Genomic DNA, 26,322 nt, shown 5'->3' on the forward strand with positions numbered 1-26,322 from the left:
TTCTAACCCTATAACTCACCTACTTTTTGTTTGATATATACCCTATCATTTTTCACAAAAGTGTAAACAGTGTGAAACATGGAAGTTTCACACCCGGCTCTCAACATTCATAGCTCAACAATATATTTCAGGATAACCTACATCGAAACACGAATGTCAAACGCACTAGTCTTTTGATTTGCATATCGCTAGTAATAGGTCAGCAAGATATCATGACTCATTTTCTGTCTCAATGTGAGCGTACCTTAATAATCTTGCTGTACTTTGACCCTATCGATGACGTATGTTCGACTTTGCAGTGACATCATGTAAGAAAGCCCTTCGCCCGTTCAACATACTACAGGTGTATTAAACGTTTGGCGTAGCATACGATGAATAAACGTATTGACTGCAACACGAAACATGAACTGATCATTTTACACTAGTTAAAAATTATGGTTATGTTTAATTATGCGTAGTCACGTGACTAGCTGTGCAAGCTAGTGCAGTGTTAAAACTTTTCTAAATTATCACTGCAAAGAATTACGCACAAAAACTTGTTATTTGCAAAAAAAGCTTCACGACATAGTCGATTATGAAGCCGCGAGAAAATGTATTTTGTACTTTGAACTACAAGTTTCGTCATTCATACAAGTATAAATATTTGCGCATGCATCTTCAAGTGAATCAGGTATGAAGTTTTTTACCTTATATAGTAATGTAATTATACACATGTTTTGCAGGGATCAACCTGTATCAGTGTGATAAGCCAACAAAAGAATATCGATCAGATTTCATCTAGTCCACACTACATCAACAGGTTTTTTGTCCTTTTAAGGAATATCTTTGTCGACCACTGCCTTAATCGTAATTTGCAGGGATTCTCCCAGACAAACAGCAAGGGGTCACTTGCATACAAGACTGGTGATCTACCCTGTCACGCGGAACCCATGTTTATTGGTACTTCACTACATCTGCCCACGAGGTTTACAGTCATGCCGGTGGCTTATGGTGCAATCGAGGTTCGACAAATATCTGTGACAGGTGAACGTTGCCAGATGTGAAGACGTACACATGTATACAGTGTCCATTTTTGGTTTGAGGCAACGAGTATTTCGGGGTCACGGCTATAGTAACAGCGTGATTTATCTGAAATCTGACGGAATGAGTTAATGTACTCTTAATAACTATTTATTAATATCAAATGTATTGACAGTAATCGACTTTTACCTCCTTTTAGTTTTCTTCGTTCGTATTTTACTCCTCGACATGGAACAACAAAGTTGTACATACATGATACTATCTCTTCATTTTAGATCATTGTGCGCGCATTATACCGACCAGAACTTAGTGTTATTCAATTGTTTTTCAAAATTATTTTCACATGTACAACACTGTAAATTTGAAATAAATATTCTTTGACTGGGGAAGATATCGCTGTGATAATACAGTTCGGGGAAATGTGAGGCGCAATTAGCATAGGAACTGACATGAACTCACCAGGAAAGAAATTAATTGGCAGGCCAAGTAACTATATAAACCCATCTTTAAAATGAACATGGCATTCAAATCTGCACAGATTTATTTAGCAACTGAGTAGTTTGTCCTGCCTAAAGCGTTAACTCGATTTCCCTTATTGGAGATGTGCATTAAAAAGTAAAAAATATCAAATATTCAGCTTACTGTCAAAATAACTCCGAGCAACAAAACATTTTATTCTACCAGTTCAACAGAAAATCAATATATTTCAAAGAGATAAGAGGAACGAGAGAACAACCGTAGAGGGCACTGTACTGACTTCACAAGTTGCCCGCTTTTCAACGAGGACACATACACTGGGAAGTTGGGATCCAATTTTGTACACATTTTCGCCAAAATCACTAAGATATTTAATTTGACCTGTTAAACATTTTTTCACGAATCCAAAGTGGATCCATCGTCCATTTTTTTATGGAAGACCTGCTTAAATTTCAAGTTGATTTGCGACTGTCCGACGGCAAAATGTCAAAATATCTCGACCATGCTACCAGTGTTTTGTCAGTAATACATGTCGGCTCAAAAACATTGACTCAGCATTCTAAATGCTAAGGGCTCTAAAAGATTTCGTTGAAAAAATGTACGAGGCATCGTCATAGAAACCGTATAGGAAGTGACTGGACCTATAATGCTAGATTATGCGTATAACCTCTTGGTTGACTGGCTGCGATGATCAAACAGCTTAAACGGGAACAGGTCCAACACTGTCAGCAACATGAAATTTATGGGCAGTGTTGATATTATGACGTCACTTCTCCACACTCGCCCATAAACAACTATCACAGGGTAGTTCGTTCCACATAAGTTCAAACGCGTGTCTGTCGGTATAAAAACCAGAGGGTCTTCCCGACTTGCAAGTGGCATAACGGTCACTTGGTCTTCACAACTGGCAACGGTCACCTGTCACAGACAACACAATCATGGAACTCCTCGGTATTGAAATAACGCCAACGCTAGTGTTTCTGGTCATAGCTGTTTTGGTTTTAACGTATTTGTAAGTATCCTTTTTCTTGGATTCCACTAGGATCCACTGTAAGATGCGCTTGACCGCTTCACACACATGTCCGGACTGCCATCATTACTGACTCGGACAGTGAGTCCGGGGACAAAGTCGCATATTCGCAAAGCCGTCGCATAACTGTCAAACTTTAAATATGTACCTCTTGCACCGTAATTGTAAACGAGAGCTATAACCTCTCACAGTTAACAGACACTATGTCGACTATTTCGGAGCAAGCACAAACCTACATCCAAATTCAATGCTTTAATTTGACTCTAGTTTCTTCTGTACACACATTGTTTGCCATACTTAGTGGTTCTTCGGGGCCGACGTATACTGTCAATGTGGGATCTAATATGTGTACTAAGTCTCTGCGTTTTACATTTGACATGTCACAGTGCCATCTGTGGTGTATGCAGCGAGTAAAACCTAGCAAGAAACGTTGATTAAACCGTTGATGTTTAGTACTACAGAAGTTGATATATTTTCCATGTGGAATTTAGACATTAAAATTTGAAATATTTCTCATAAATTACTTCCCCGTCTTTCCTAATAGGAATGTTGTTGACCCTTGACTTCACTTATCACATAGCAAAGAATGATGACGCAATAATGTGAAATAGTGCATGCCATACCAACAGCGGAAATGTCTGCAACCATAGATGTTAAATTTAAAATCTCTTTGATTTTTTCTTTTCGCTGAAGCGACACGTCTATAACAAATTGGACTAATTCAACGTTGAAAATATCAATACTGGTTTGCATGTTCTGGTCAAGCCATGGCCGAGGTCAAGGTTTCGCTTAGCTGACCTTGTGCTGTAGCATTGAGGACGATTTATAGCTGTGCTTGCGCACGGTCAATAGGCTGTAGTTCATCATGCAATAGCCAGAGGTCACCCTGACCTAAATGCAAACGCTTGTCAGTGCGCATGAGGGCGTTTTCACTATGACATTTATCGATGAATGAAGAGGTCATATTTTCAACGCATATTTTACAGTTCTCACAACGAAGGCCAAGCTCTATCTCGTGGTAGGTTCATATTGTCGGAAAGTTTTGTCGCTTTAAAAAATGTTCACAATTTAAAGTAAAAGGCGAGTCTTTGAGATGACATTGTCTTCTTATTCTGGGTTCCCAAGGAGCCATGTTAGCATATGAGTATGCTTAAGATGCAATGGAAAACAGTAAGTACACAAGGTGACAACAATATGTAGCACATACTTTATGAAAGGTTCAAAAGACACTGAACTTCGACGTTCGTATTTTATTCCTGAAGGATGTGTAAAAGAATGTATTTAGCCTTGATGGGACTATTTCGCCGAAAGCCGAAAATAATCTTTGCTTGCATCAATGGAGCATGCGTGTAAAAGTAATCATATAATCAGTTTGTAACATGCTTCACAACGACACACACTTCAAGATTAATTAAACATTCTTAAAACTGTAATAAAACACACTGATACTTAAGTATACTTCATGACAACCGTTATATCTCAAAGTATAGTGCATGTTCAGCATCATTTCAGTGTATATCATGAGGTTGTTCACAAAATACAGGGAATATGTGTCAGAGTACATAGTAGAGCGGTGGTATTGTTCAGGATGGGACAATGCCAGACCGTACCGTGTTCCGCTATAAATCCTACAGAACGAAAATTCAATCCGCGCTCTGCTGTGCACGCTGAGAAAATATTGTCGTTCATCCGACCTTGTGCTGACAGAAATTCACAGGTTTGGGACTGACAATCATTCATTGCCAGACTTAGTGACCATTAGTGAAGTGTATATTTTTCGGAAAAAATAGCACAATTTGAAACTAATTTGGGACAATTGGATGGTGAAGTAATGTCGGTTTAATCTACAAATGTAAGCTCATCTGCTTTTCTTTTGAAAGTTATACACTTTTTTCATGAGTAATTTGTAATATTGCAACAATCAGCTATAAGGCACCTAAAACTTTTGAGAAACTTGAAAAATATGATGATCCAATATTTCCAAATTAGTTCCATTAGTCTTGTAGTGAAATATTGTCTTGTTTTCCCGGACTTTACATAAATCCTTTGTAAGGTCACAGGTCAAACAGCGTCTCAAAACAGACAAAAGTTATTGAACTCCATATCCATTGATCCAGAGACTTAATTATTGCACGAAGAAATTCCATAGTTAACAGAAGTAGATGTCATGGACACTGAGACTGTCTAATTATGCATAACATAATGCATTTTAATATCAGTGTACTTGTGGGGCCAACAAGTGTTTAGGTCATTAAAAACCCATAATTAAGCAATCAGAAAAAGGTCAGAGAGGCATAGATGTCTCTGCCATCCTGATATACAAACAGAAATAGTCACCTACAAGCAAACGACTTCGCCGTTTAACTTTCCTGGTAATCTTGACTGTTTTATGACTTACTCAAAATGCAGACTGAAATACCCAACATTCAGCAGGTTATACAAAGATGTTAAGACATGCTGTGTGAACTTGCGTTGCCATTGTTGACAGTTGACAATATTCAACTCATTTATTGAGAATATTCAATACATATCAGACATCAACGTTTGGTTCGGTTCATGTCAAATGTGTCCGTTAAAGTTTAGTCATGTGAAGCTTCATTTTATTTTACTGATGTAGGTACTCAACATGGCCATTCTCCACGTTCAAAAATATGGGCGTTCCAGGACCAAAACCATGGCCATTTTGGGGCAACATGCTTCAGGTCAATCCTGTGAGTATGACTAATTGTATAATGGTATATACATATGTTACATGTTACATATATAATGCATATGAGAGAGAGAGAGAGAGAGAGAGAGAGAGAGAGAGAGAGAGAGAGAGAGAGAGAGAGAGAGAGAGAGAGAGAGAGAGAGAGAGAGAGAGAGAGAGAGAGAGAGAGAGATCCGAACAAAGGTTATCTTTTTAGAAGTTTTGCAACTTGTTTTCGGTAGGGTCTTTACCAGGCGGACGTGGATTGGGTGAAGAAGTATGGCAAAGTATTTGGGTAAGGTGAACTTTTGTACGTTGTGATTTTATCTGACTGTTTGCATAATTGCCAAGCACTGACTCACAGTTAGTGATCAAATAACCACTGATGAGAGGCAATATGTTATAGAATTTATATAGGGATGTCATTTTGCCAGGCTTGAATCCAACAATATTTGAAATATGCTAATAATCAAACTACTGTTTACAAAATCTTCTCTGAGAATGATAGGAGGACAAAATGTCCTTTACTTTCTGAACAGTCGGTAAAGCTACGTAAATGCAAAAATAAGTACACTTGGGTATACATCGGCCGACTGATAGTTTTCATCGCGCTTGTTTGAATATGCTCCTTGTCCATATTTTCCCCTTTTGTGTAATTTGTCCGAAAACCTCTTTTTCTTAAGGAACTATGAAGCACGTTTGCCAGTGTTGGTGGTCGCGGATCCAGAGATGTGTAAACAAATCTGTGTCAAAAATTTTACATCATTTTACAATAGAAGGGTGAGTATCTTGTTAGAACAGGACTAGTGTAATCGTTTTTACAAAGCGGCCGAACTAGCTGCACCGAGAAAAAAAAACCAAACTAAATACTAGTTCCTAGTTTGTTATCTTGTACATTTGAGATGCAGTCTGTAAAAACTGATTTTAGTACAGGACCTATCCTGAAATAAACTTTGTAGTCCCAGAACATGTAGAGAAAATAATGTCTGCATTTCGTTTGTTTGTTTGGTTCACACTCGCCGAAAAACCGATGGTAGTATGGGTAACGGTCAAGCAATAAGATAATATGATTGTATATTATTTGCAAATGTCGGGGTAGATATGCTCTTATGCATAGTGACGCAGTTGACCTTGTCATCAACACTTGCAGTAATCTATGTGACGGAAGAAAATCATCACGCTTCTTCCTTTAAAATTCTGATATCTTGCAACATGACTGATATGTTTACGACTTTGTAATCTTGAAGGTTCTGCCAATCAAAGATAGACCCCTAGATTCCGGTCTAGGTAATCTATTCGACCAAAGATGGAAGACTAAGAGAAACACGCTGACGCCAGCATTCAGTGGATCGAAAATGAGAAAGGTAAGTCAAGGGCATTATTTAACCTAACTTTCCTCTGATGGCAGAGAACGTTCAGAGGTAGACGCCGGAACCAATGAACGTCAAGCCTATAGAAAATTGGAATCAGACGGACAGCTACCCAATGCCTATCATGCATAATTGGACCAACATATTATCGGCATCTCCATACAGCATTTACTAAACGTTTCTAAAGCTCAGCTAAGGTTTTTATCTGTCGGCCGAATAGACGGCTGACAATATTGTTGAATATTCATAATACAAATAAACAACACGCAAATTGTTGTAGACATAGGTATGACCACAAATTTACCTAACATCAATAATTCATTTATTATTTACAATATCCTTTGCCGGAAATTAATATGTTGAAATGATTTTATAAAACCTTACATCGTTTAAGTTTTTAGAAGTTTGCATCTGTCTGCCGAAGATTACGCACTACTAGGATTTCGGTGTCAAAGTTAGAGACCCTATCACGTGATGCCATCTCACAGACAAAACCAAAGTTTATATATCTTTTGTTACATTGACGATCATCTTTTTGCAATATTACTGTAGTGGAATATTGTTTCAAAGGTAGAACCCCACAAAGAAATTATAAACACTTAAAGACTCCCTGATTGTCCCAGTTATGAAAAACTATTATGGCGGACGGAAATCTCGTGATGACATTCGGCTTGTTCATCTTACCAGTGAATATATTGGCGGCATCGTTGTCGTTGAAAAGTGAACTGTGGTATAGTCACGTTCAATTGAAGTTGGCGCACAGAAGACACATACAGTACATTCACTCTGTTTTAAAGCATAGTAGGAGATATATAACGTTACCTGCAACACCGAAAGACACGGTGGAAAGATTGTCATAAATTTTAGTAAAAGTAAATCTAATTGTTGAACTCCATTTCAGCATACCGTCATAAACTTGGCTAAACCATTATTATGAACGAACACTTTCCCGCTCGTTGTTGTGTTCTTGACGCTTATCGTTTCGATGACATCAACCTCTATTACAGATGTCACCTATCATCAACAATACAGCCGACGCCATGGTTAGCATTCTTAAAAGACACAGCAAAGAAGGCACACCAATTCAATGCAAAGAGTAAGTATCATTACCACACTATTGGAGACGATTTTTCACTACTTTTCTTTGTATGTCAATTGCAAATTTTCGTACTTCTCATAAAATATCGCTAAATATCTTCTATTCAATTGCTAATACAGTGTCTACTTGCGTGTTAAATGAAGTGTTGTTGTGTAGGTTTATACATGTACAGGCTTCATTACCAACTGAATACTGAGTATTTCAAAGTATTTTAGGGAGTAGAACGAGAAACTGTAGTTGACCTTAAAAACAAGACCATTGGAAAATCATAAGTTACAGCTTATGACCCTCTGCGACATCGGCTTCCAAGTTATCACCACTTGACCCGAGTATTTTACAGATCAATCAATCATGATAATTCTTTGTATTATAGCGTTTTTGGTGGATATGTGATCGACAGTGTAGCTAGTGCAGGCTTTGGTGTTGATACCAGTACACAAGATAACCCGGATCACCCATTTGTCAAGAATGCCAAGGAAGCATTTGGCATTGGGCTAACCAACATACCTTTATTGATAATGTGTAAGTGCTCTTTATTGGCAATAACGACAATGTATTGATGTGTGGGAGATCTTTGACTAGTGTATCTGTTAGCAAGTCACTGAAGCGTCGATTTGAAAGGGCCGTATTTTCGCAGTTCTTTAATTTCGGTAAAATGCAACACAACTTGATGTTATTAGATGTCAGTTCCTTAATAGTTTCGGGCAGAAACTCAAGGCATTCATAATGAGCTCAAGGTACCTTTGCACTCGACATCATGTCGTATAAAGTTTGCTTTCGTCCATTATGGGCCGGGAGGGGTACATTATTGCTTAAATATTTCAACGGGGAAGAGTCCTTCCACTGCGGATGAGAGATATGATTTACCGTAACTTTGACAACTTGTCTCGGTTGTATTGCGGCCTACAGGGGTACCAAGAGGAGAGAGAGAGAGAGAGAGAGAGAGAGAGAGAGAGAGAGAGAGAGAGAGAGAGAGAGAGCTTTAGAGAATTACGCCGTTCTCGCTGTTCAGTCGGAAATACTTTAAAGAAATACATATACACGGCGAAACGAAGTTCTCTTGCAGTGCGCACTAAAATTTACTTTTTATGACCATCATTTTGCAGTCTTCTGTCCAGCTTTGATACCCCTTCTGAACTGGTTGGACATCGGAATTCTGCCTAAGAGGGTTAAGAAATATTTCACCGACTTAATAGAAGAAACTGTCTCGGTGCGAAAAAGTGACGATGAATCAACCAAGGTAAGCAGGTGGAGAAATGTCCTAATATTCAGATTCAGGGACATCTATGACCCAGTGAGCTCCGAGTATTGAGCTATCCCTTGCATTGCAGTCACGGAGTACATCGAAATGCCGGATGTTCAAATGTGTTCACCGGAGTATTAAATGCTACATTTAGTTTCTGTTCCTGAAACAAATACAACTATTTAACAAGATATGCAAATCAGGTGATGTAATGTGATTAAATCAGCACGACTAAAATTTAATATCTTGTAATCAAGAGGCGAAATTTGGTTGTATAAAGAAGTAACACATTTTCATAATCGAAATCTCTAGATGATATGTGAAGTCACCATTAGCAGTATTGAGGAGAGAAAATCACTCCGGTTCAAGTCGGTGAATCCTTATGCTTTATTAATACCTGCTGCTCAAATATTTCTCTAAAATTACATGACTTCATTAAATAGAAGCTCCATCACATACAGCCAAAGTCGATAAAACATCCTTACTAAATAGCCCATCTTAAACACATGGCTAATGCATCATGTTTTCTGCTTTAGCGAGTGGACTTTCTGCAGCTGATGTTGGACGCCCACGATGTCTATGAACAATACATTAAAGAAGACCAGGCAGAAGAAGACGAATATGGCGTGAAACTTGTGAAGGATGGAAAATCCGACACACATGACTTCCACAAGGGTTTATCAAACATAGAAATCATCGCACAGGTCAGCATTGCATAGTGTATGCAGTAAAATTAATAACTTTTATCGTTGAATTTAAGTCACGGCAGCTCGTCAAAGATAACCTTAACTGCCTTTTCTTACATTTATAGGGTTCTTGAAATTGTTAAGTTAACGCACTGAAATATTCGATGTAGAATGGGTATCCTTCAAGTGTCAAATATTCGTGACGTCTCTATAGGAAAGCATTTGTTGTTACTTGTTTAATATCTTCTGAAAAGTTTTGCATGAAATTAAGTTCTCTTCTATATATTTAAAACATCATCATCATCATCATCATCATCATCATCATCATCATCATCGACAACAACAACAACAACAACAACAAAATAACAAATACAATTGGTTTGTTTTCATTTCGTAGTCAATAACATTCTTCCTTGCTGGGTACGAAACACGAGTACTCTGATGAGTTTCGTCGCTTATTCCATCGCAACCAACCCTGAAATTCAAGAGAAGTTGTGCACAGAAATCGATGACGTAATGAGCGAGTATGAGGAGCCTACCTACGAGGCTTTATCTAAGATGCCTTATCTTGATATGGTTATTTGTGAAGCTTTAAGGATGTACCCTCCTGCAGTAAGGTTAGAATCACAGTAATAAATCGGTTTTTAGACTGTATGTTATGCAATGGCTCAGATGTTGCAACATTTGCGGCTGGCCTAGGAAATACATGTAAAGTTTGGTCAAGGTTAAGATTTCATCATCTGTAGACTGAGTGCCGTGCTTAATATCAGGTAGATTGCAGATTTGCATTCCTTAACAAAAATGTTAGATTTTTGTCACGCTTTAAAAGAGGCATAGACTTCATTTTTTCATGACATTTGTTCCATTTCCAGGTTCGAACGAGTTTGTACTGCAGATGTCACGATAAAAGGCATTAACATCCCTAAAGGAATGGTCGTTTCCATGTCACCCTATGCAATCCATCATGACCCAGAGATTTATCCTGATCCAGAAAGATTCATCCCAGAGAGGTAAAAATGTTGTTTTGATGTTATTCTCACGCAACAGATTTGCTGTTTGACACCTTTTGCTGAGAAATCATTGCAATGCAACATTAATGACGTGTTGGAAAACCTTTTTGTCAACCTTTAACCAAGTTAGCTTGATTGTATGCAATCATTTTTATAGCCAAAATTTGCAGTATTTCAAAAATGTGTTTCTGACATATTTTTCTTCCTTCGTCATGATCAAATATGTGTAAGATAAGCATTTATTTGGAAATTGCTTCCTCACCCCACTTGGTATGGTCATTACTGGTCGACCTATTTATGTTCCAAATCACAACACGGAATTGAATAATGATACACACTAGGTTATATAAAGTCGTGCACCTCCATAAGTACATGTTTGTTGCTAAGAACAGGAACACATTTTAAGTAAATCATCGCTCGTTCACTGAAATTCGTAAAGCAAGTCTCACTTCGTCATTTGTCTTGCAGATTCACCAAAGAAGAAAAAGAGAAACGTCATCCATACGCATGGCTGCCATTTGGAGCTGGTCCTCGCAACTGTATCGGAATGAGATTCGCGCTAATGGAAGCTAAGATTGGCCTGGTCCGTGCATTGCAAGATTTCACCTTTGAACCTTGTGCCGAAACCGAGGTATGGCAAAAATGAATAGCTGAAACTGATGCTACAATTTTAACTTATGTTGAACTTATTCCTCGGACAGGGGAATATACATGACTTTTTTGGACTGAGTTACATTTACATTTCGTCGCATCGATTCCGAAGACGATTTTTTGTTTTGAATAAGCCTTTTTCCAGGCCCGCATGAAGAACAATACACGACTTGATTGTTTCATGTTTTACTGTGATCTTGAATTCCCTCTTTTTGTCGTCGCAATTCAGAAACTATTACACATTTCGATTTTCAGATACCCTTAACACTTGGAAGATTTGGTTTTCTATCGCCACCGAAAGGTATTCAACTAGGTGTGAAGAGGAGATGATAGACCAGGTGACAAAAAGCTCAGATCATGTGCATAATGACTAGTCACGTGATGAAGATCCATACGGGCACTACTCGGTATATAGTTTTCGAATTCCGTGACATTTGACAGTATTTACGCTTTGTCGTCGATATCAGTGTCGGTTTATAGTTATCATTGTGTAGTACAAGCTTTGTAGGTGTAATTTTCCTATCAGTTCATAGAAATAATGCTTGATTTATTTTTCTTAATTTTACGGATCTTTACTTTGTTCTTGGGATAGCACGTATCCAATGTAGCAAATTGTGATTTGTCAGTGTGATATCATGAAGGTCATGGCTAACTTGGTGTTGTGTCAATAGTAAGTGTTAGTTTAACATCTTTATGGTGAAAAGAGGAAGATGTTCCTTGATCTAAGATAAACTATTCAGAGTATTTTATTCGCCATATTTATTTAGTTTCGAAATGGTGTGTCCATTTACACTTTATGAGAACACAGAGAGATACAAATTGCAAATTTCATAGTAATAATTTGATGACTTTTGATGCTGAATAAGACACAAAGACTCGCTTCAATTAGTTAAAAGAATCACCATTCATCTATATTTTTAAGAGTGCAGAACTCGATACCAGCTGGATTTTGTAATGCGAAAGAAGACGTGAAAACGCATCGCAAAGGCAGATAAGAGTTTGACATGTGTGTGAAACAGGCCATAACTCTACGTTGACGTTTTGCGATTTGTACTTTCGATGTTCCCATCACCCTCCTGTTTCAGCGAAATGAAGAAATGTGCACATGTTAGTTTTAGGGTTTGTGTGTTCAGTTCAATCAAACGTCAGTCCAAAATGAGTTACAAGACAACGGAAATCGTTTGGATATCTGTTTCAATTGTCTTCATACTTGATTTTCACATGCTGTGCAGTGATTCGAGTTTCCTCGATGTTGTTCAGAGTTTATTTCATTTTCAAATGTTCAATATTGACTTGTTCTGTACATAACTGAATATTAGAAAGAATCAAATTTGATTTAACATTTTTTAAAAATTTATCTGACACATCGTGGCGGAGATATATCGACCGCCATGTCGCTTGTTTTCTTTATAAACAAAATGAAGATATCTGTGTTTGATGTACGTTTGCATAGTGGAACCAGACTGAGTGCTGTGAAACGTCAATTTTTAAATTCCCACCTGTACTTAAGTTCTTTTCTGTATCAGACGAACTAGAATTTGCTCGCTTTTTATTAAAATGACTAGGACTAAAGGTTTATTTGGTTGGTGATTTCATAAAGTTTAATAAATCTTTTCTTGATAAGTACAAAGTCGATAAATGTTAATAAAATAGTGAATTGTTCCATCATAGCAACAGTATTCCTTGTTTACAATTTGTATGGTACATTAATAATTTAAATAACACTGGTACAAAGACATGTGCCAATCTAGAAGTATTAATGGTGAGCAGACATGCAAAATGAATGCAAGACATGGTCGTTATGCAAATGTACTCCGAATAATTTGCATATTGGTCTTGCCATTCAGCGTTCAGCCAGGCGTCCCGTATAGCCTTTCTGACGTAGATTTCTATTGAAGTCGTGTCCTTATATATAGTTTTATTTGCATATTATAACTTGACCGGTGTTTGTGAAAAAGAGGCTCAACGATTCTTAAAACCTTCAGAGACTAGATATGAACCGAAAATGCTCACATGTTTGAGTATATAGTGCAGTTGTCTGTAAATTTATACTTTTGCAACATGTTTGCCACATGAAAGTGTTATGATCAACATAATGAACCAATATTCACCACAAATTAATTCCAAAGGTCATTAAATATACAAATATGTAATTTCTGTGTAGGACAAACGAACTTTTGCTGTTGTTTTTTGTTGTAAGGACAGTGATCATGAGTGTGAGGTTTGAAGTGCGATTTTATAGTCTTTTATAAATTTTTCATATTTAGTGCAAATTGATAAAGACCAACGAAAGATTTATTTGCAATATCATACCAAGAACATTCCATGTAAACAACTAATTTAATGCATAAATAATTACAACACTACATCGTTGTACAACACTTGGAAAGTTTAGACGTAGTCGCGTACACGACAGTCTACCAAAGTAGATTGCTTAAATTTTGCAATCACCTCACCACTTACGCGATACTAATTTTCAACCAGTCTCATTCAAAATCAAAAATCAAAATCTGGAGGGGGATGTTGGACATACTTATACAGATTTTTACGGATGTTTGGCCGTCTGTTGTACCCAGGATATAAAATCTCATTTGCAAATAATAACAGCCATTAGTCAGATTCTAGAATTATATAGCAAACGTTTTTTTTGCGGTCAAGAGAGACTCGCTGATGCTTAACACCCCATTGTAAAAGGTTCAATCAGTAGTGAGTAGAGGGGAAGGTGGAGGTAGAAAGTAATAAATGAGTAGAGCGATAACAGTGGGCATGTTTAGGCTAGTTGACGCACACGTATATCAAATAATTCCTTTTCGGAGGCATATTTGAAGTTTTTGGCGAGAGGAATGACCGATACTCTTCGTGTTGTAGTGGTTGTTTCGATATTGTTGCCGTGGCAAGAAAATGTACTACATTTTGTATGCGTCCTTGACGGTACCGTGATTACCCATGACTTACTTTTAATAGTTAGACAGCCTTCAGCTCTCACTCAACAAGAAATCGTGATACAATATTCACTTCAACCGATTGACTGATTGACAAGTGAACTGGTGAGAATTGCCATTAAACGTAATGCCTTTATACTTACCTGTCATCATAAGTTCCGGAAAACTGTCAGGGTACTTTGTCGATTAAGAAGTGAGGTTGCACTTCAGAGGTCTCATGTGCGTCCGGGATGAGCGACGAGCCTCTCTCTAAAGCCGATAGATTTTCCATTCCAACAGCGTAGGAACTTGAACAGCTCATCGACGAAAATGATTCAAGTGCATCCTAGGTATGCTTACTAAACTTGTCACAATGAATTGTTGCGGTGCAAAATATCAAAACACATTAAAAACTAACATAATACAACTTGAGCATGAGAAGTGTAGCGCCCGTTTATTACCCCTCGTGGCCGTGTATTACCAGACACACATCGCTATACCTCTCGGCCTACGGCCAAGACGAATAGCGATGTGTTTCTGGCAATGCACGGCCCCTCGGGGTAATAGACGGGCGTTTTAGCCCTCATGACCAGATAATAGGTGACATACATGATATCGTCTAATAATGCGTACTAGCTCAGTAATGAAGTCTAATCGAAATCTGCACAATATACATGTATATATACATCTTTTAGTAGTGGGGTATGGTCGTCCCCTGTGATAGAACTTGTTGCTGACTAAAGTTTCTCGATGACCTTCTGGGCTTTAAACTTGACATCGAAAAAATGAAATTTGTTGACCATTGTACATTTACTCGGATAAAATATTTGTGCCTTTTCGCATATCTGACATATACCTATACAATGAACTGATACGAAGGAGCTCCTTTAACAAACAACCTTCAATTTACGTTCACGCCAATCGGAGAGCTCTCTTGGACTTAACGTGTTTTCACTTCACAGTTCCCCCCACGGCCGACTCGGACATTTCTCTAATTACTACGTATGCATTCGTCGTATTCAAGTTTAGATTCCCAAATATGGTTAGAACAGATGCACCCCCTTGCTTTAACAAAACTGACCTGTTGTTTTTAAATCCGAGGACATTTGTAAGCCAAAACCTTAAACCTGCAGAACTACGATCTGCAGCATAGTGACTCTTTAAAAATTGTTGCTGACATCAACAACGCAAACATCACTCGAAATACAACCTTTCACCTGGACTGAACTTGAACTCGCTGTAGGTAATCTATAATTGATTTGAACTCTTTCTTACAGTGGAATCTCCTCAAATTGAACTCACCCTCACCAGGTGATTTATGTAATGCACGTTTTAATTCAAAGTCACTGAGCTGAGATTTCATAAAAATCTTGTATTCTCCCTGGTTTTCTTAACAAACGAACATAATTTCTTCACTTCATGATGATGTCATATCCAAAGTTTCAAAATATTTTCACACTCTCAAACAAGTGAACTTAGCCGGCAGTTTCTTATTCACGTTAATTATAAGCATACCGAGGATATTATTCAGTTATTATTATAAATTACAGATATTACTTTGTCGTTAGACTTGGTTCAAGTCTGTGATTTGTGAATGTTTGAGTTGGATGAACGCGATGATTTGTGTTCTGGTTTCATATGAAACGTGTGAGAGGAGTGAACACGATGAGTTGGCGCACGCAATACAGGGGAGTTTCACCGGAGTGAATCCGGCAGAACTAAAAGTCACTACTGCGCAGACTCAAAGGTAACCTGTTAAAAAACCTGACATGAAAAAGGAGAAACACAAGAGAAACTGTAGCAAATAATTTTATCTTTAAAAATTCACTGACTTTAACCAAGTCTACTGCCATTATTAATCAACAAAACTTAATCGGCGACCCGCAAACATTGTATTGCTAAGTTTTGACGATGTAAGGCAATACTTTTCTATACTACTCACGCTATGAAAAGAGGCATGGTGTAAAAGCTAGAACAACGTTGACCCTGTCTTTACAGCAACCAAATTCTGCAGTATGCTCTTGTAAACCACGACGTCACTGAGGTGCGCGCGCATCACATGGCTACCCGACCAAAGTAATTGAAATTGCATTTGTTGACCCTGTAAGGGCATTTGGAGTATGGAACTCTTTGGCATTGAACTGCCTACATCCCTTCTCCTTGGTGTCACGGTGATAGTTTTAGTATATCTGTAAGTATATCACACCCTACACCTGTAGGTTCTAATCATCCAGATGTGCAATGGTGTGTGTATTTCTGACTGCATCTCAAACCTTGGCAGATCGTCCATGTAGCCGACACGAACACGAAGTGTCTGTTACCGGCTACCAAAAACTATGAAAAATAGTCAAGAATGGGCTACAACCTTGACCATTGTCATGCGTCATAGATTCTGTAAACACTCAGACTCATTGGGTATCAATGTCTTTACTCGTGGAAACTGATGATTCAACTTCAATTCTTCAATACAGTTGAAGTAGTGTACGCTGGCGGAGGATCACGTACTTTACTGCCTTTGACATGAATTGTAATCAGTTGTAATTTGGGATGACCCTAGCTGCAGTACAGTAGCTCGAGGTTTTGCCTGGGTATTTGGGTCGGACGGCCGTCCGACCCAAATACCCAGGCAAAACCTCGAGCTACTGTACTGCAGCTAGGATGACCCCCGACCACTTTTTACACAGTGCCTTACGTATAGAAATATTAATGTCTAATTATACAATTATAAAGTGAGCGACAGGTTTCGGAAAAATACCAAAAGCTATTTAACCGTGATTAGAGGGGTTGGGATGGGTTGGGTTGTTGAAATGTAATTCACACATTGTATATTGGACACCACCGTTTTACTGTATTAGTGCGCAATCCCATGTGTCACTGTTATCAGCATTCCCCGGGTCAGAATTCTTGTGACTCACCCATTCGGTTCTCAAGTGTTTGTTTAAGATAACCACAACAGCCGGTCCTATATTATCAACTGTAGATAAAAATACACAGGTCAGCTTCGGACATAAACCGCTGAGCGACCTTATACACACCAACATTGCTGCTACATGTCGTTCAGTGATGATATGTTTAAGATTTAAACTGAATTCAAGAGTGTTCCGTCGGTTTGACAAAGTGGCGATTTATGAGTTGGCAATTTAGCATTTTTCTTTAATGAATATCGTTTTCGTAGATTTCGTTAAAGAAAGATTCTTTGTTGCGTCGACGAATCTGACCGATTATAGCTCAGTATTGCTAATGGTTGACTTTATCATTAATTTTCCTCCGAGCTCTATTTTTTGCATTGATTTTTTACAATGGGTCTCCTACGCTGTGATTCTAATGGCCTGTATACGTATGCCTCATTTCGATTCACAACAGCATATAAGGCTACAAAACGTTAAGTCTTATAAATGTGGATGGAAATGTATGAAAATAATTAACCAATAACTAATTGACTGACTGACTGATCAGCTAACTAACCAGGGTGGCTAATTATCCAGTATTTAGCTCGGAACAAAAAAATAATCACACTTACTACTTACTGATTAACTTACTTTCTAACTGCCAAAGTAGGTAACTAATCGTTGGGGTATCATGATGGCGTCATAAATCAGCAATACTGTAAAAACTGAAAGGTAATATTATTAATACAGGCATAGACATTCGAAAATATCGCAACTGTCTCGTTACGTTTCTCCTGGCCTTTTGAGGGAAATATATTCTTTCGAGAGCAAGACTGTATACTTTGGTGTGAAAGGTTGCCTCAGCGGTAAAGTAGAGTACATTTACGCCCTTTTGACTTTCTTCGTTGATTCAGTAGCATTGGTTATGTGATCTGCAGTCTGCAAATAGATCTCCGAGCAACGTATAAAAGAATCCATGTGACATGAACCATGTAAAGTTTGAAAGAGATGACTGGTAAAATTTTTAGTATTTTATTTACAAGACTTGCTATTTTCGTGCAAGTAGGAAACAATATCAAATCTCGTTAAAAGTAAGAAAATATCAAGATTACACACACTCTAACAAGGCGTTTGAAGGTTCAATATTTCAAACACGCAATGAGAATATTTCTTCGCTGCTAATTTGCTTGCTGTAATCTAGCCAGTCATGCCTTACTATATCACCTCCCGATAGCCTCTGTGGAGTCACACTCCAGACATGGTCATTAGAGTGTGATTCGGGTGTTCTGTTGACAGACTGTATCTCTTCATTCGATTTGAAGAGGTTCAAAACCACGACTTAAATTCTAGAACAAGGTTGTCTTTGCTTCTAAAGGTATTCGACATGGCCGTTCTCGACATTCAAAAACATGGGAATTCCTGGACCAAAACCCTGGCCACTCTTTGGGAACGTATTCGAACTTAGTGCTGTGAGTATTCGAAAGACGCTGAGCATTTTAACATATCTTGATAATCTCTATAATAATATGACCTAGTATTGATGACTTCTATGTATCACATTGAAGAAACCTTTGCAGTGTATCTAACGTTAATTTGTTTCAACGTTCTGGTCATGTGAATTTCAGATTCGCTGTCATTTTAAATTTCGTTGCAGGGCAGATACAAGAAGGATCTAGAGTGGGTCAGCAAGTATGGGAAAGTATTTGGGTAAGGTTGATGTTCGGGCAAGGTGATACGTTGAAATAAGATCCCTATCAAAAAATAATTCTCTGGACGATATAAAAGTGAACGCGAAAAACTAGAACTCAAATCTTGTGCCCGCCTAACTTACTACAGTTACGTGTACGCTATCATTTTGACCAATTTAAGAGGTTTGATTACGGGTGTCGTCATCAAGTATAAGATCGTTGCATGCCGGAGATCGCAAGATGTCAGTTTTATGTCGACGTCTTACAGTTTTACCTCACTTCAATTTACATCAAAGTAGATCACAAAAACCATGAGATTCGTGCAATTCTCGACATCTGGTGAAGACTTCATCGTGCAAACATAGAATCCATTGACTAATGCTTTTCTGATGAATTCTCAGCTAACATCTCTGTCGACTAATTATAAGAATTCAATGGTTGATGATATTTCTGTTCCAGGACCTATGAAGGACGCCACCCAATACTAGTATTTGCTGACCCAGAACTTTGTAAACAGATCTGTGTTAAAAAGTTCACTTCTTTTTACAACAGACGGGTAAGCAAAAATGTCAAACTAATTTAATCTTCAGCTTAAAATAGACACAAGGATAATTTGAAACGTTATAAAAATAAAATTGGACACAATTGCTGCAAATTATTCATTAGCTTCACACAGTATTGCACTGTAAATTTCAGAGCACTGGTAGCACTTTATAATATACAAATTCTCTCCATTTCCTCCTCTCTCTCTCTCTCTCTCTCTCTCTCTCTCTCTCTCTCTCTCTCTCTCTCTCTCTCTCTCTCTCTCTCTCTCTTGTACATGAATGAAACTGTTTGTGGAAAAATATGTGAAAAAGTGAAAACCTTTAGTTGAGTAAATGACTCAAATAAAGACATTTTATCCTCCAGGTTCTACCTTTAAACAATAAACCTCTGGATGCTGGCCTTACTTCCTTACTCAATCAAAACTGGAAAGACAAGAGGAACACACTAACACCTGCCTTCAGTGCATCCAAAATGAAAATGGTAAGTCAGTATTGTAATGGTTCATCAGATGATTTTAGCAATCATACTCCATTAGAAGTACGGATCAAATCTTTTCAAGTTTCACAGTAATTCTGAAAGAGACTATTGTTGCTCTGTTTTACTTGTCATACCTCGGTCTTCGCACAGGGTTCAAGAGGGAATTTCTGGAATATGCGCACGAGACCAATCTTAGCTTCTAACAAAGTGAATCTCATTCCGATACAGTTACGAGGACCAGGATAATTTTAAGTCGTTGAACGATGTTTTTCTTTCACAGATGACACCCATTGTTAACAACGCTGCGGATGCAATGGTTAGGATTCTCGAGAAACACTGCAGAGAAGATTCAATATTCCAGTGTAAAGAGTGAGTATCATCACTAAGTCTGACTACAACAGAATGGTGGTTTGCTTATTATACCAGAACGACACTGTACATGTAAATTTTCCTTCATGTTTGCTTATGGCATTCGCCACACTGCTTCTATTCTACCATAGATCCTTGAAAAAAGAGAAAACTTTTCTCTGACAAGGAATTGAAAAGAAAGCACTACTTTAAAGGGAAAATAGCATTAACTCATGAGAATATTTCATTTTTGCTCTTTGAAATTATTACTTTTTTCTCGCATTCCTTTTCTCTAGAGTCTTTCGAAATACATAGTATCGGACATGTCAACGCAATACATTCTCTACAACAATACATATTGTTATTGTTGACAAGAGCATTGTAGGCCGGACTAAAATTCGCTCGTTGGATACTTTACCCAACAGGCTTTGTTGACAAATTGAACACTGATTGCAGCGGCATTACCTTTGGAGTAGAACAAGAAACTTCATTTTACAGTCAGAACCAAATATACTATAAATACAATAAAAATACTATAAAATACTCCATTGACATTTGCAAGCTACTTAATGTGTTCTGGCCCCGATGGGATTCAACCACTGACATTCTTGCATGTTTTGCTTAAACGGTAGTGTCTTTGGTGGCTATGTGGTGGACAGTATAGCCAGCGCTGGTTTCGGCATTGATATCAATTCCCAAGAAAATCCCGGACACCCATTTGTCAAGAATGTTAAAGAAGCCTTTGATTTTGGATTTTCTAATCCAATCTTACTGATAATGTGTAAGTGTTATTAATATTAGAAGCAAATTGCGTTCAATGCAAGGTTTTCTTAAGAAAGCGACAAGTGAATCAACGCAAACTGGTAAAAATATTATAGCCTGTCAATTTATGTCGATGTATAAATTCTAATGTATACACTCAGCCTATCGTTGTTTGCAAGGTAGGCAAATGTTTTGAGTGAGTACAGACGTTTACACTTACGTCGGTGTACGTCTGTCTGTCTGTAGGCATGCATGCATGTCTGTCTCTCTGTTGGTCTGTTTGTGTGTCTATCTGTCTGTCTTTCGGTCTGATGAATGATGTATTATGTGCAATGTTACTTTGCTTTGAACCTTACCAATGCGAAGAAAGTTATCGATGTGATTCGCAACAAATATAGAACACGGACGTGGACGTTAACTTCAAAAATCTCAAGTGTGCATAATTTATACATAGCTATAGAGACACTCACAAGACAGTTCCGAGGGGAGAATCGATAGTCACGTGTCTTGTTTATGATTTTATTACAGTCTTTTGTCCGTTCTTGGTACCGCTCCTTAACTGGTTGGACATCGGATTCTTTCCGAAAAGGATAATGAAGTATTTCACTAATTTAACAGAAGAAACCATTGCGATGAGAAAAAGTGAAAATTCGTCAACAAAGGTCAGGAAAATTCAATGACTTCCTCGTCATCAAGCATACCAGCTGTATTTTACCTAAACATAGAATTCCACTGCACTAAAAAAAGATGACAGACAGTTTAGACGACAAAGTCATTTCTGAAAACAATTTGTTTGCGATTAACTGAATCACTGATCTAATCCAAGTGCCTAGTGAATACTGAAGCCAGACGTAATTGAGTGTGACAAAGGGATTAATAAAAAAAAAACTACACCTAATGCAATGATTTAAAAACTAGACGCTTACACATTTAACTCTAGAGAGTTGACTTCCTACAATTGATGTTGGACGCCCATGATGTCTACGAACAATACATCGCTGAAAGCCAAGATGATGAAGATGAGAATGGAGTCAGACTTGTACGGGATGGACAATCCGACACACATGATTTCCACAAAGGATTTACAAACGACGAAATACTTGGTCAAGTATGCAGAAACTGGTTGCTTATTTCTCGTTTGTCTCGTATTTTACGCAACTCCTTTTCTTAGAATTCAGTCTTAGAGAGTTGCCACGATAAAGGAGAAAAGTGTCATGTTTGGGAAGGGAAAACCACGTGACAGCTTGAAAAACCATTTCCGATTTCTCATCTCTATCATATCTAATTTACTTGCGTGCTTACAATTTTGGTTTCAGATCGTGACCTAGGATTAAACCACAGCGGAAATCCTGACCCACATGCTGAATATGATGAAATATTAACAATTATTGTATTAAATATCGAAGAAAGTGTAATGTATCAAGGTCACATTAGAAAGGACTTTTTTGTACAGTTCAGCGTCATGTTTGACATGACAAAAGAGAATTTTTGGAGATTATTGTTTTGTCCAAAGTCAGAATTAATTGTTCTCTTTGCATTCAGGCACTGACATTTTACCTAGCTGGTTACGAGACAACGAGTACTATGATGAGTTTTCTTGCCTACTCCATGGCAACCAATCCAGACATTCAGGTAAAGTTGTGCTCTGAAATTGATGACGTCATGGCTGACTATGACGAACCTAACTATGACGCTGTATCGAAAATGCCATATCTGGATATGGTTGTCTGTGAAACTCTTAGGATGTACCCTCCAGTGATCAGGTTAGTCCCGTCGTGTTTGTGTTCGCCGTCATGTATGTCTCTCAAATGGCCATATTCGCCTTGAATGAATATGTTACAAACATTGCCACTGACTTCATTGTCCGTAGCTGCAATAATTATATCAATAGGTTACCAAATTAAAATGTTTCCAATAACCTAATCTAGAACCCCATTTGAAACCTTCCGACCCCAATGTCTTCGCATTTTCAAAATTCATGCATGGAATTTTGCCATATATTTTGGGGATTTTTGTGGGTTACGTCCTCCCTTAAAATGAAAACGTTCCCTACTATATCCACCTACCTTTTGTCTTCACGCATGCATAACGGGAACACTCATTTTTTTGCCTCATCCGGGGTCAACTGTAGAGAGATTGCTTCATAGTCATATTAAAGACAGGTATTTTACTGATATTGCTGTCTCTGTATTTAGTACGTGGTGGTAAAGATCAGGGTTTAAAATTGTATTGTTGTAAAAATATCCATTAATCGCTAATGTTTTGAAAAAAAAAGTAACTACAAGGAGATGGATGGTAGCTCTGGATATATGGGTGACTCTGTGCAAACTTGATGTGTTGAGTAGAAGACAAATACAATTAACTGATTGTTAGAATTCTAAATATTCATAAATTCGTACGCAATTCTGACGTTACCAACTTTATATGGCTTGGTTTTTTCGGCTGTTGAAATTGTACATGAAATGTTGCGATTGTGATTCTGATGAATTCAGACTTATTTGTACTACATCTACGTTGAAGTACTGCTACGATATCCAGTAAAACCACCACCTGTAAGAATGCTTTTGTAAAAGTGTGACAGCGAGTAGCAGTATTGCGCTCTCAGCATACGCATACAAATCAAAAACTGAAGTATTTAGATAAAAGATAGAACTTAGGCGACGATATATTCGGTTTTGAAAGAAACGCATAAAACTACTCGACTGTTACTGGATAAAGATGAATCACGTAAGAAAGTTTGTAAGCACAGGGTGCCTGGAAGAAACTGACAAAATAAAAAGCTTACTTCATTTAAATGAATGAAGAAGTGTCTTTATTCACGCTATACATTTCTCAATAGAAACGATATTCAGCTGTGTGCTTGTATAGGGGATGAACACTTTTATATAGATAGAATACTACACCTACATATCCATTAATAGGATGATTTGACGAGACAATATGACATTATGTTAAATCAATTTATTTCTAGGTTTGACCGACAGTGTACTGAGAATGTAACCATCGCTGGAATACATATTCCTAAAGGGATGGTAGTTGCGATTGCAATCTATACAATCCATCATAATCCCGAAATTTATCCCGATCCGGAGAAATTCATCCCGGAAAGGTAATTTTGCATAGTTGTTGAGTCTATCGATAGAATAATGTCACGTGACTGAAGAGAATAAAACTTTTTTCTCTGAAATAGCCGCTACAGTATTTTGTATTACAGTACATGTAATCTTGGTTGAACACCGAAGATGATGATGGTTTTCATTATATAATTTATGTACGGGTTTGCGCCGAAAGAACAAAATCGGGTACTATTCACTTCATTGATGCAGCAGTCATCTTATAACACGATTGGAACTAATTTTGGAGAATTGGATCTTCACATTGTTCTAATTTCTCAAAAGTGTTAGGTGCCCTATAGCTGCATGTTGCAATATTACCAGTCAATCATAAAAACAAGTGTGTAACTTGAAAAGAAAAGCAGATGAGCTTACATTTGTAGATTAAAATGATATTACTTCATATCCAATTATCCCAAATTAGTTCCAATAGTGTTTTATGTTGTATTAATTGACATTGCGTTTCTGCTCACGCTAAGGGCTTCTGAAATTTTGGTACTTCCGAATCGTCAGTTGTCAACCCCCCAAAAAACAACAAAAAACACACAAACAAAAAACAACAACAGCAAAATCCCAACGCCTCTAACCCCACTCCCCCGAAACGAGTATGTGAGAGAGTGTCAGTGGAGAGGACGTGGACGGTTACAATCATAGTTACAGAGCTAACCATACTCTTTGTAGGTTCACCAAAGAAGAGAAAGAGAAACGTCATCCTTACGCATGGCTGCCATTTGGGGCTGGTCCTCGTAACTGTATTGGAATGAGATTTGCCTTGTTGGAAGCTAAGATCGGCCTTGTGCGCATATTCCAGAAATTCGCCTTTGAACCCTGCGCCGAGACCGAGGTATGACAAGAAACAGAGCAACAGTTTCTTTCAGTTGCAAAGCCGTGCATTCAGACTGTAAACTCCTTCGCCTTTTGTCGGGAATTGTTACGCTTATTCATAAAGTCACCAAATATAATCAACCAAAGCTTTAAAATGAAGTCAGTAACAAGAAGCGATGGTAGCAATAGGTAAATACGTTCACGTATTGCTTGGTTAATATCAAAAGGATATAAAATATTCCCTTGTGAAAAGTTGTCAGAATTTATTCATTGAGAATTAAGTCTAATAACAGAGCCCGTAGCCACTTATACTGCTTTGTGGCGCTATTGCCTTAATATGATGTAACATTAATCAAGACATAGCCAACAACTTCTACTATAAGTGTGCATGAACTCTAGTGATAAAAAATACGTCTATCAACATCGCGAGACTTTCTATTAGCTTCTGCTGTGTAAAGAAACAAATGTTTGTGTTTGTTTCTTAGATACCTGTACAACTTGGCAAGACTGGTTTCATATCACCGAAAAAGGGTATCAAACTCAGCGTGAAGTCCAGACGATAACTTGTACAGTCGTTGAAGAATGCAAGGGCCCCTGGAGGAGATGTCACGTGATTGGGAGATGTCTGGTCTCATTGTTTTTTGTACATTTCATCGAACAACAATTCATTCCGTTAATCGTATTCATACCTTTGCTTTCTTAGAACTTGACGTAGTTTTGCACTTGCCTGTATTGGAGTTAGAACGCTGCATGCTCAGGAGTTAAATTTCAATGAAGAAAATAATGATAAAATATCGAGGAAACTAGTGAAAGATAGTAGTGAAATGATCAAAATTAAATTTCCTCCGATCTTATATAAATGCCAACTGACTGAGATATGCATGCGATTTTCTTAATTTCTCAACGTCATATTTTTTAGTCTTGCACTCTTGCTTTCTATTATGAACGAAACTGTGAAGTCAGCTGTATGTTTTTTTTGATGTTATGGACATCATTGATCAACAGGTAAAAAGTGTATGCGTCCATTTAAACACCATTAGAAAATAAATAATACGAGTTTGTATTTTGTAATATATGTAAAGTGACCATTACTAGATATTTTGATGGAACATAATTTGAAGTATATAGATATAGCTACAATTTGTGTGAAAGACCTTTCCTTAATGATATAAAACGGTAAAATAGTAAACTTTCACATCATATTATTGATATTTATAATTTTATTACAAAATTATTGAGTAGCAGAAAAAGAACATACTCCATAATCTTTGATCATACCAATGTTGACCGGAACTTTGAAAGAATATTTAATTTAACTGTCCTAAATTGTTGTCGAAGGAAAGATTTATCACCAGACTACTTTATTTTCCGAAGGATATTACCTCTTACTCTAATTCCATCCAATATGTCGTCAGGAATTCATGGAATAGACCTTGTTTCAACCATATCTCTTATATCGATCACACATCAAAACATGGA

The 26,322-nt window shown here is 37.6% G+C and overlaps 1 protein-coding gene and 1 pseudogene across 1 annotated transcript; both read left to right on the top strand.

Annotated features, from left to right (window-relative positions):
• The first annotated feature begins 2,302 nt into the window (after positions 1-2,302).
• On the top strand, positions 2,303-13,445 carry LOC139133874 (cytochrome P450 3A8-like; annotated as a pseudogene).
• Positions 13,446-16,268: 2,823 nt separating this feature from the next.
• On the top strand, positions 16,269-25,914 carry LOC139133875 (cytochrome P450 3A24-like). The gene is made up of 13 exons (XM_070700645.1): positions 16,269-16,387; positions 18,460-18,553; positions 18,739-18,791; positions 19,232-19,328; positions 19,682-19,798; positions 20,076-20,164; positions 20,776-20,924; positions 21,434-21,567; positions 21,846-22,013; positions 22,448-22,668; positions 23,877-24,014; positions 24,700-24,862; positions 25,329-25,914. The coding sequence occupies exons 1-13, from the start codon at positions 16,317-16,319 to the stop codon at positions 25,404-25,406; spliced, it is 1,572 nt and encodes a 523-aa protein (XP_070556746.1). The 5' UTR covers positions 16,269-16,316; the 3' UTR covers positions 25,407-25,914.
• Positions 25,915-26,322: the final 408 nt, after the last annotated feature.

The sequence above is a fragment of the Ptychodera flava genome, chromosome 5, assembly GCF_041260155.1.
Source record: "Ptychodera flava strain L36383 chromosome 5, AS_Pfla_20210202, whole genome shotgun sequence".
In the NCBI taxonomy this organism is placed as follows: domain Eukaryota; kingdom Metazoa; phylum Hemichordata; class Enteropneusta; family Ptychoderidae; genus Ptychodera; species Ptychodera flava.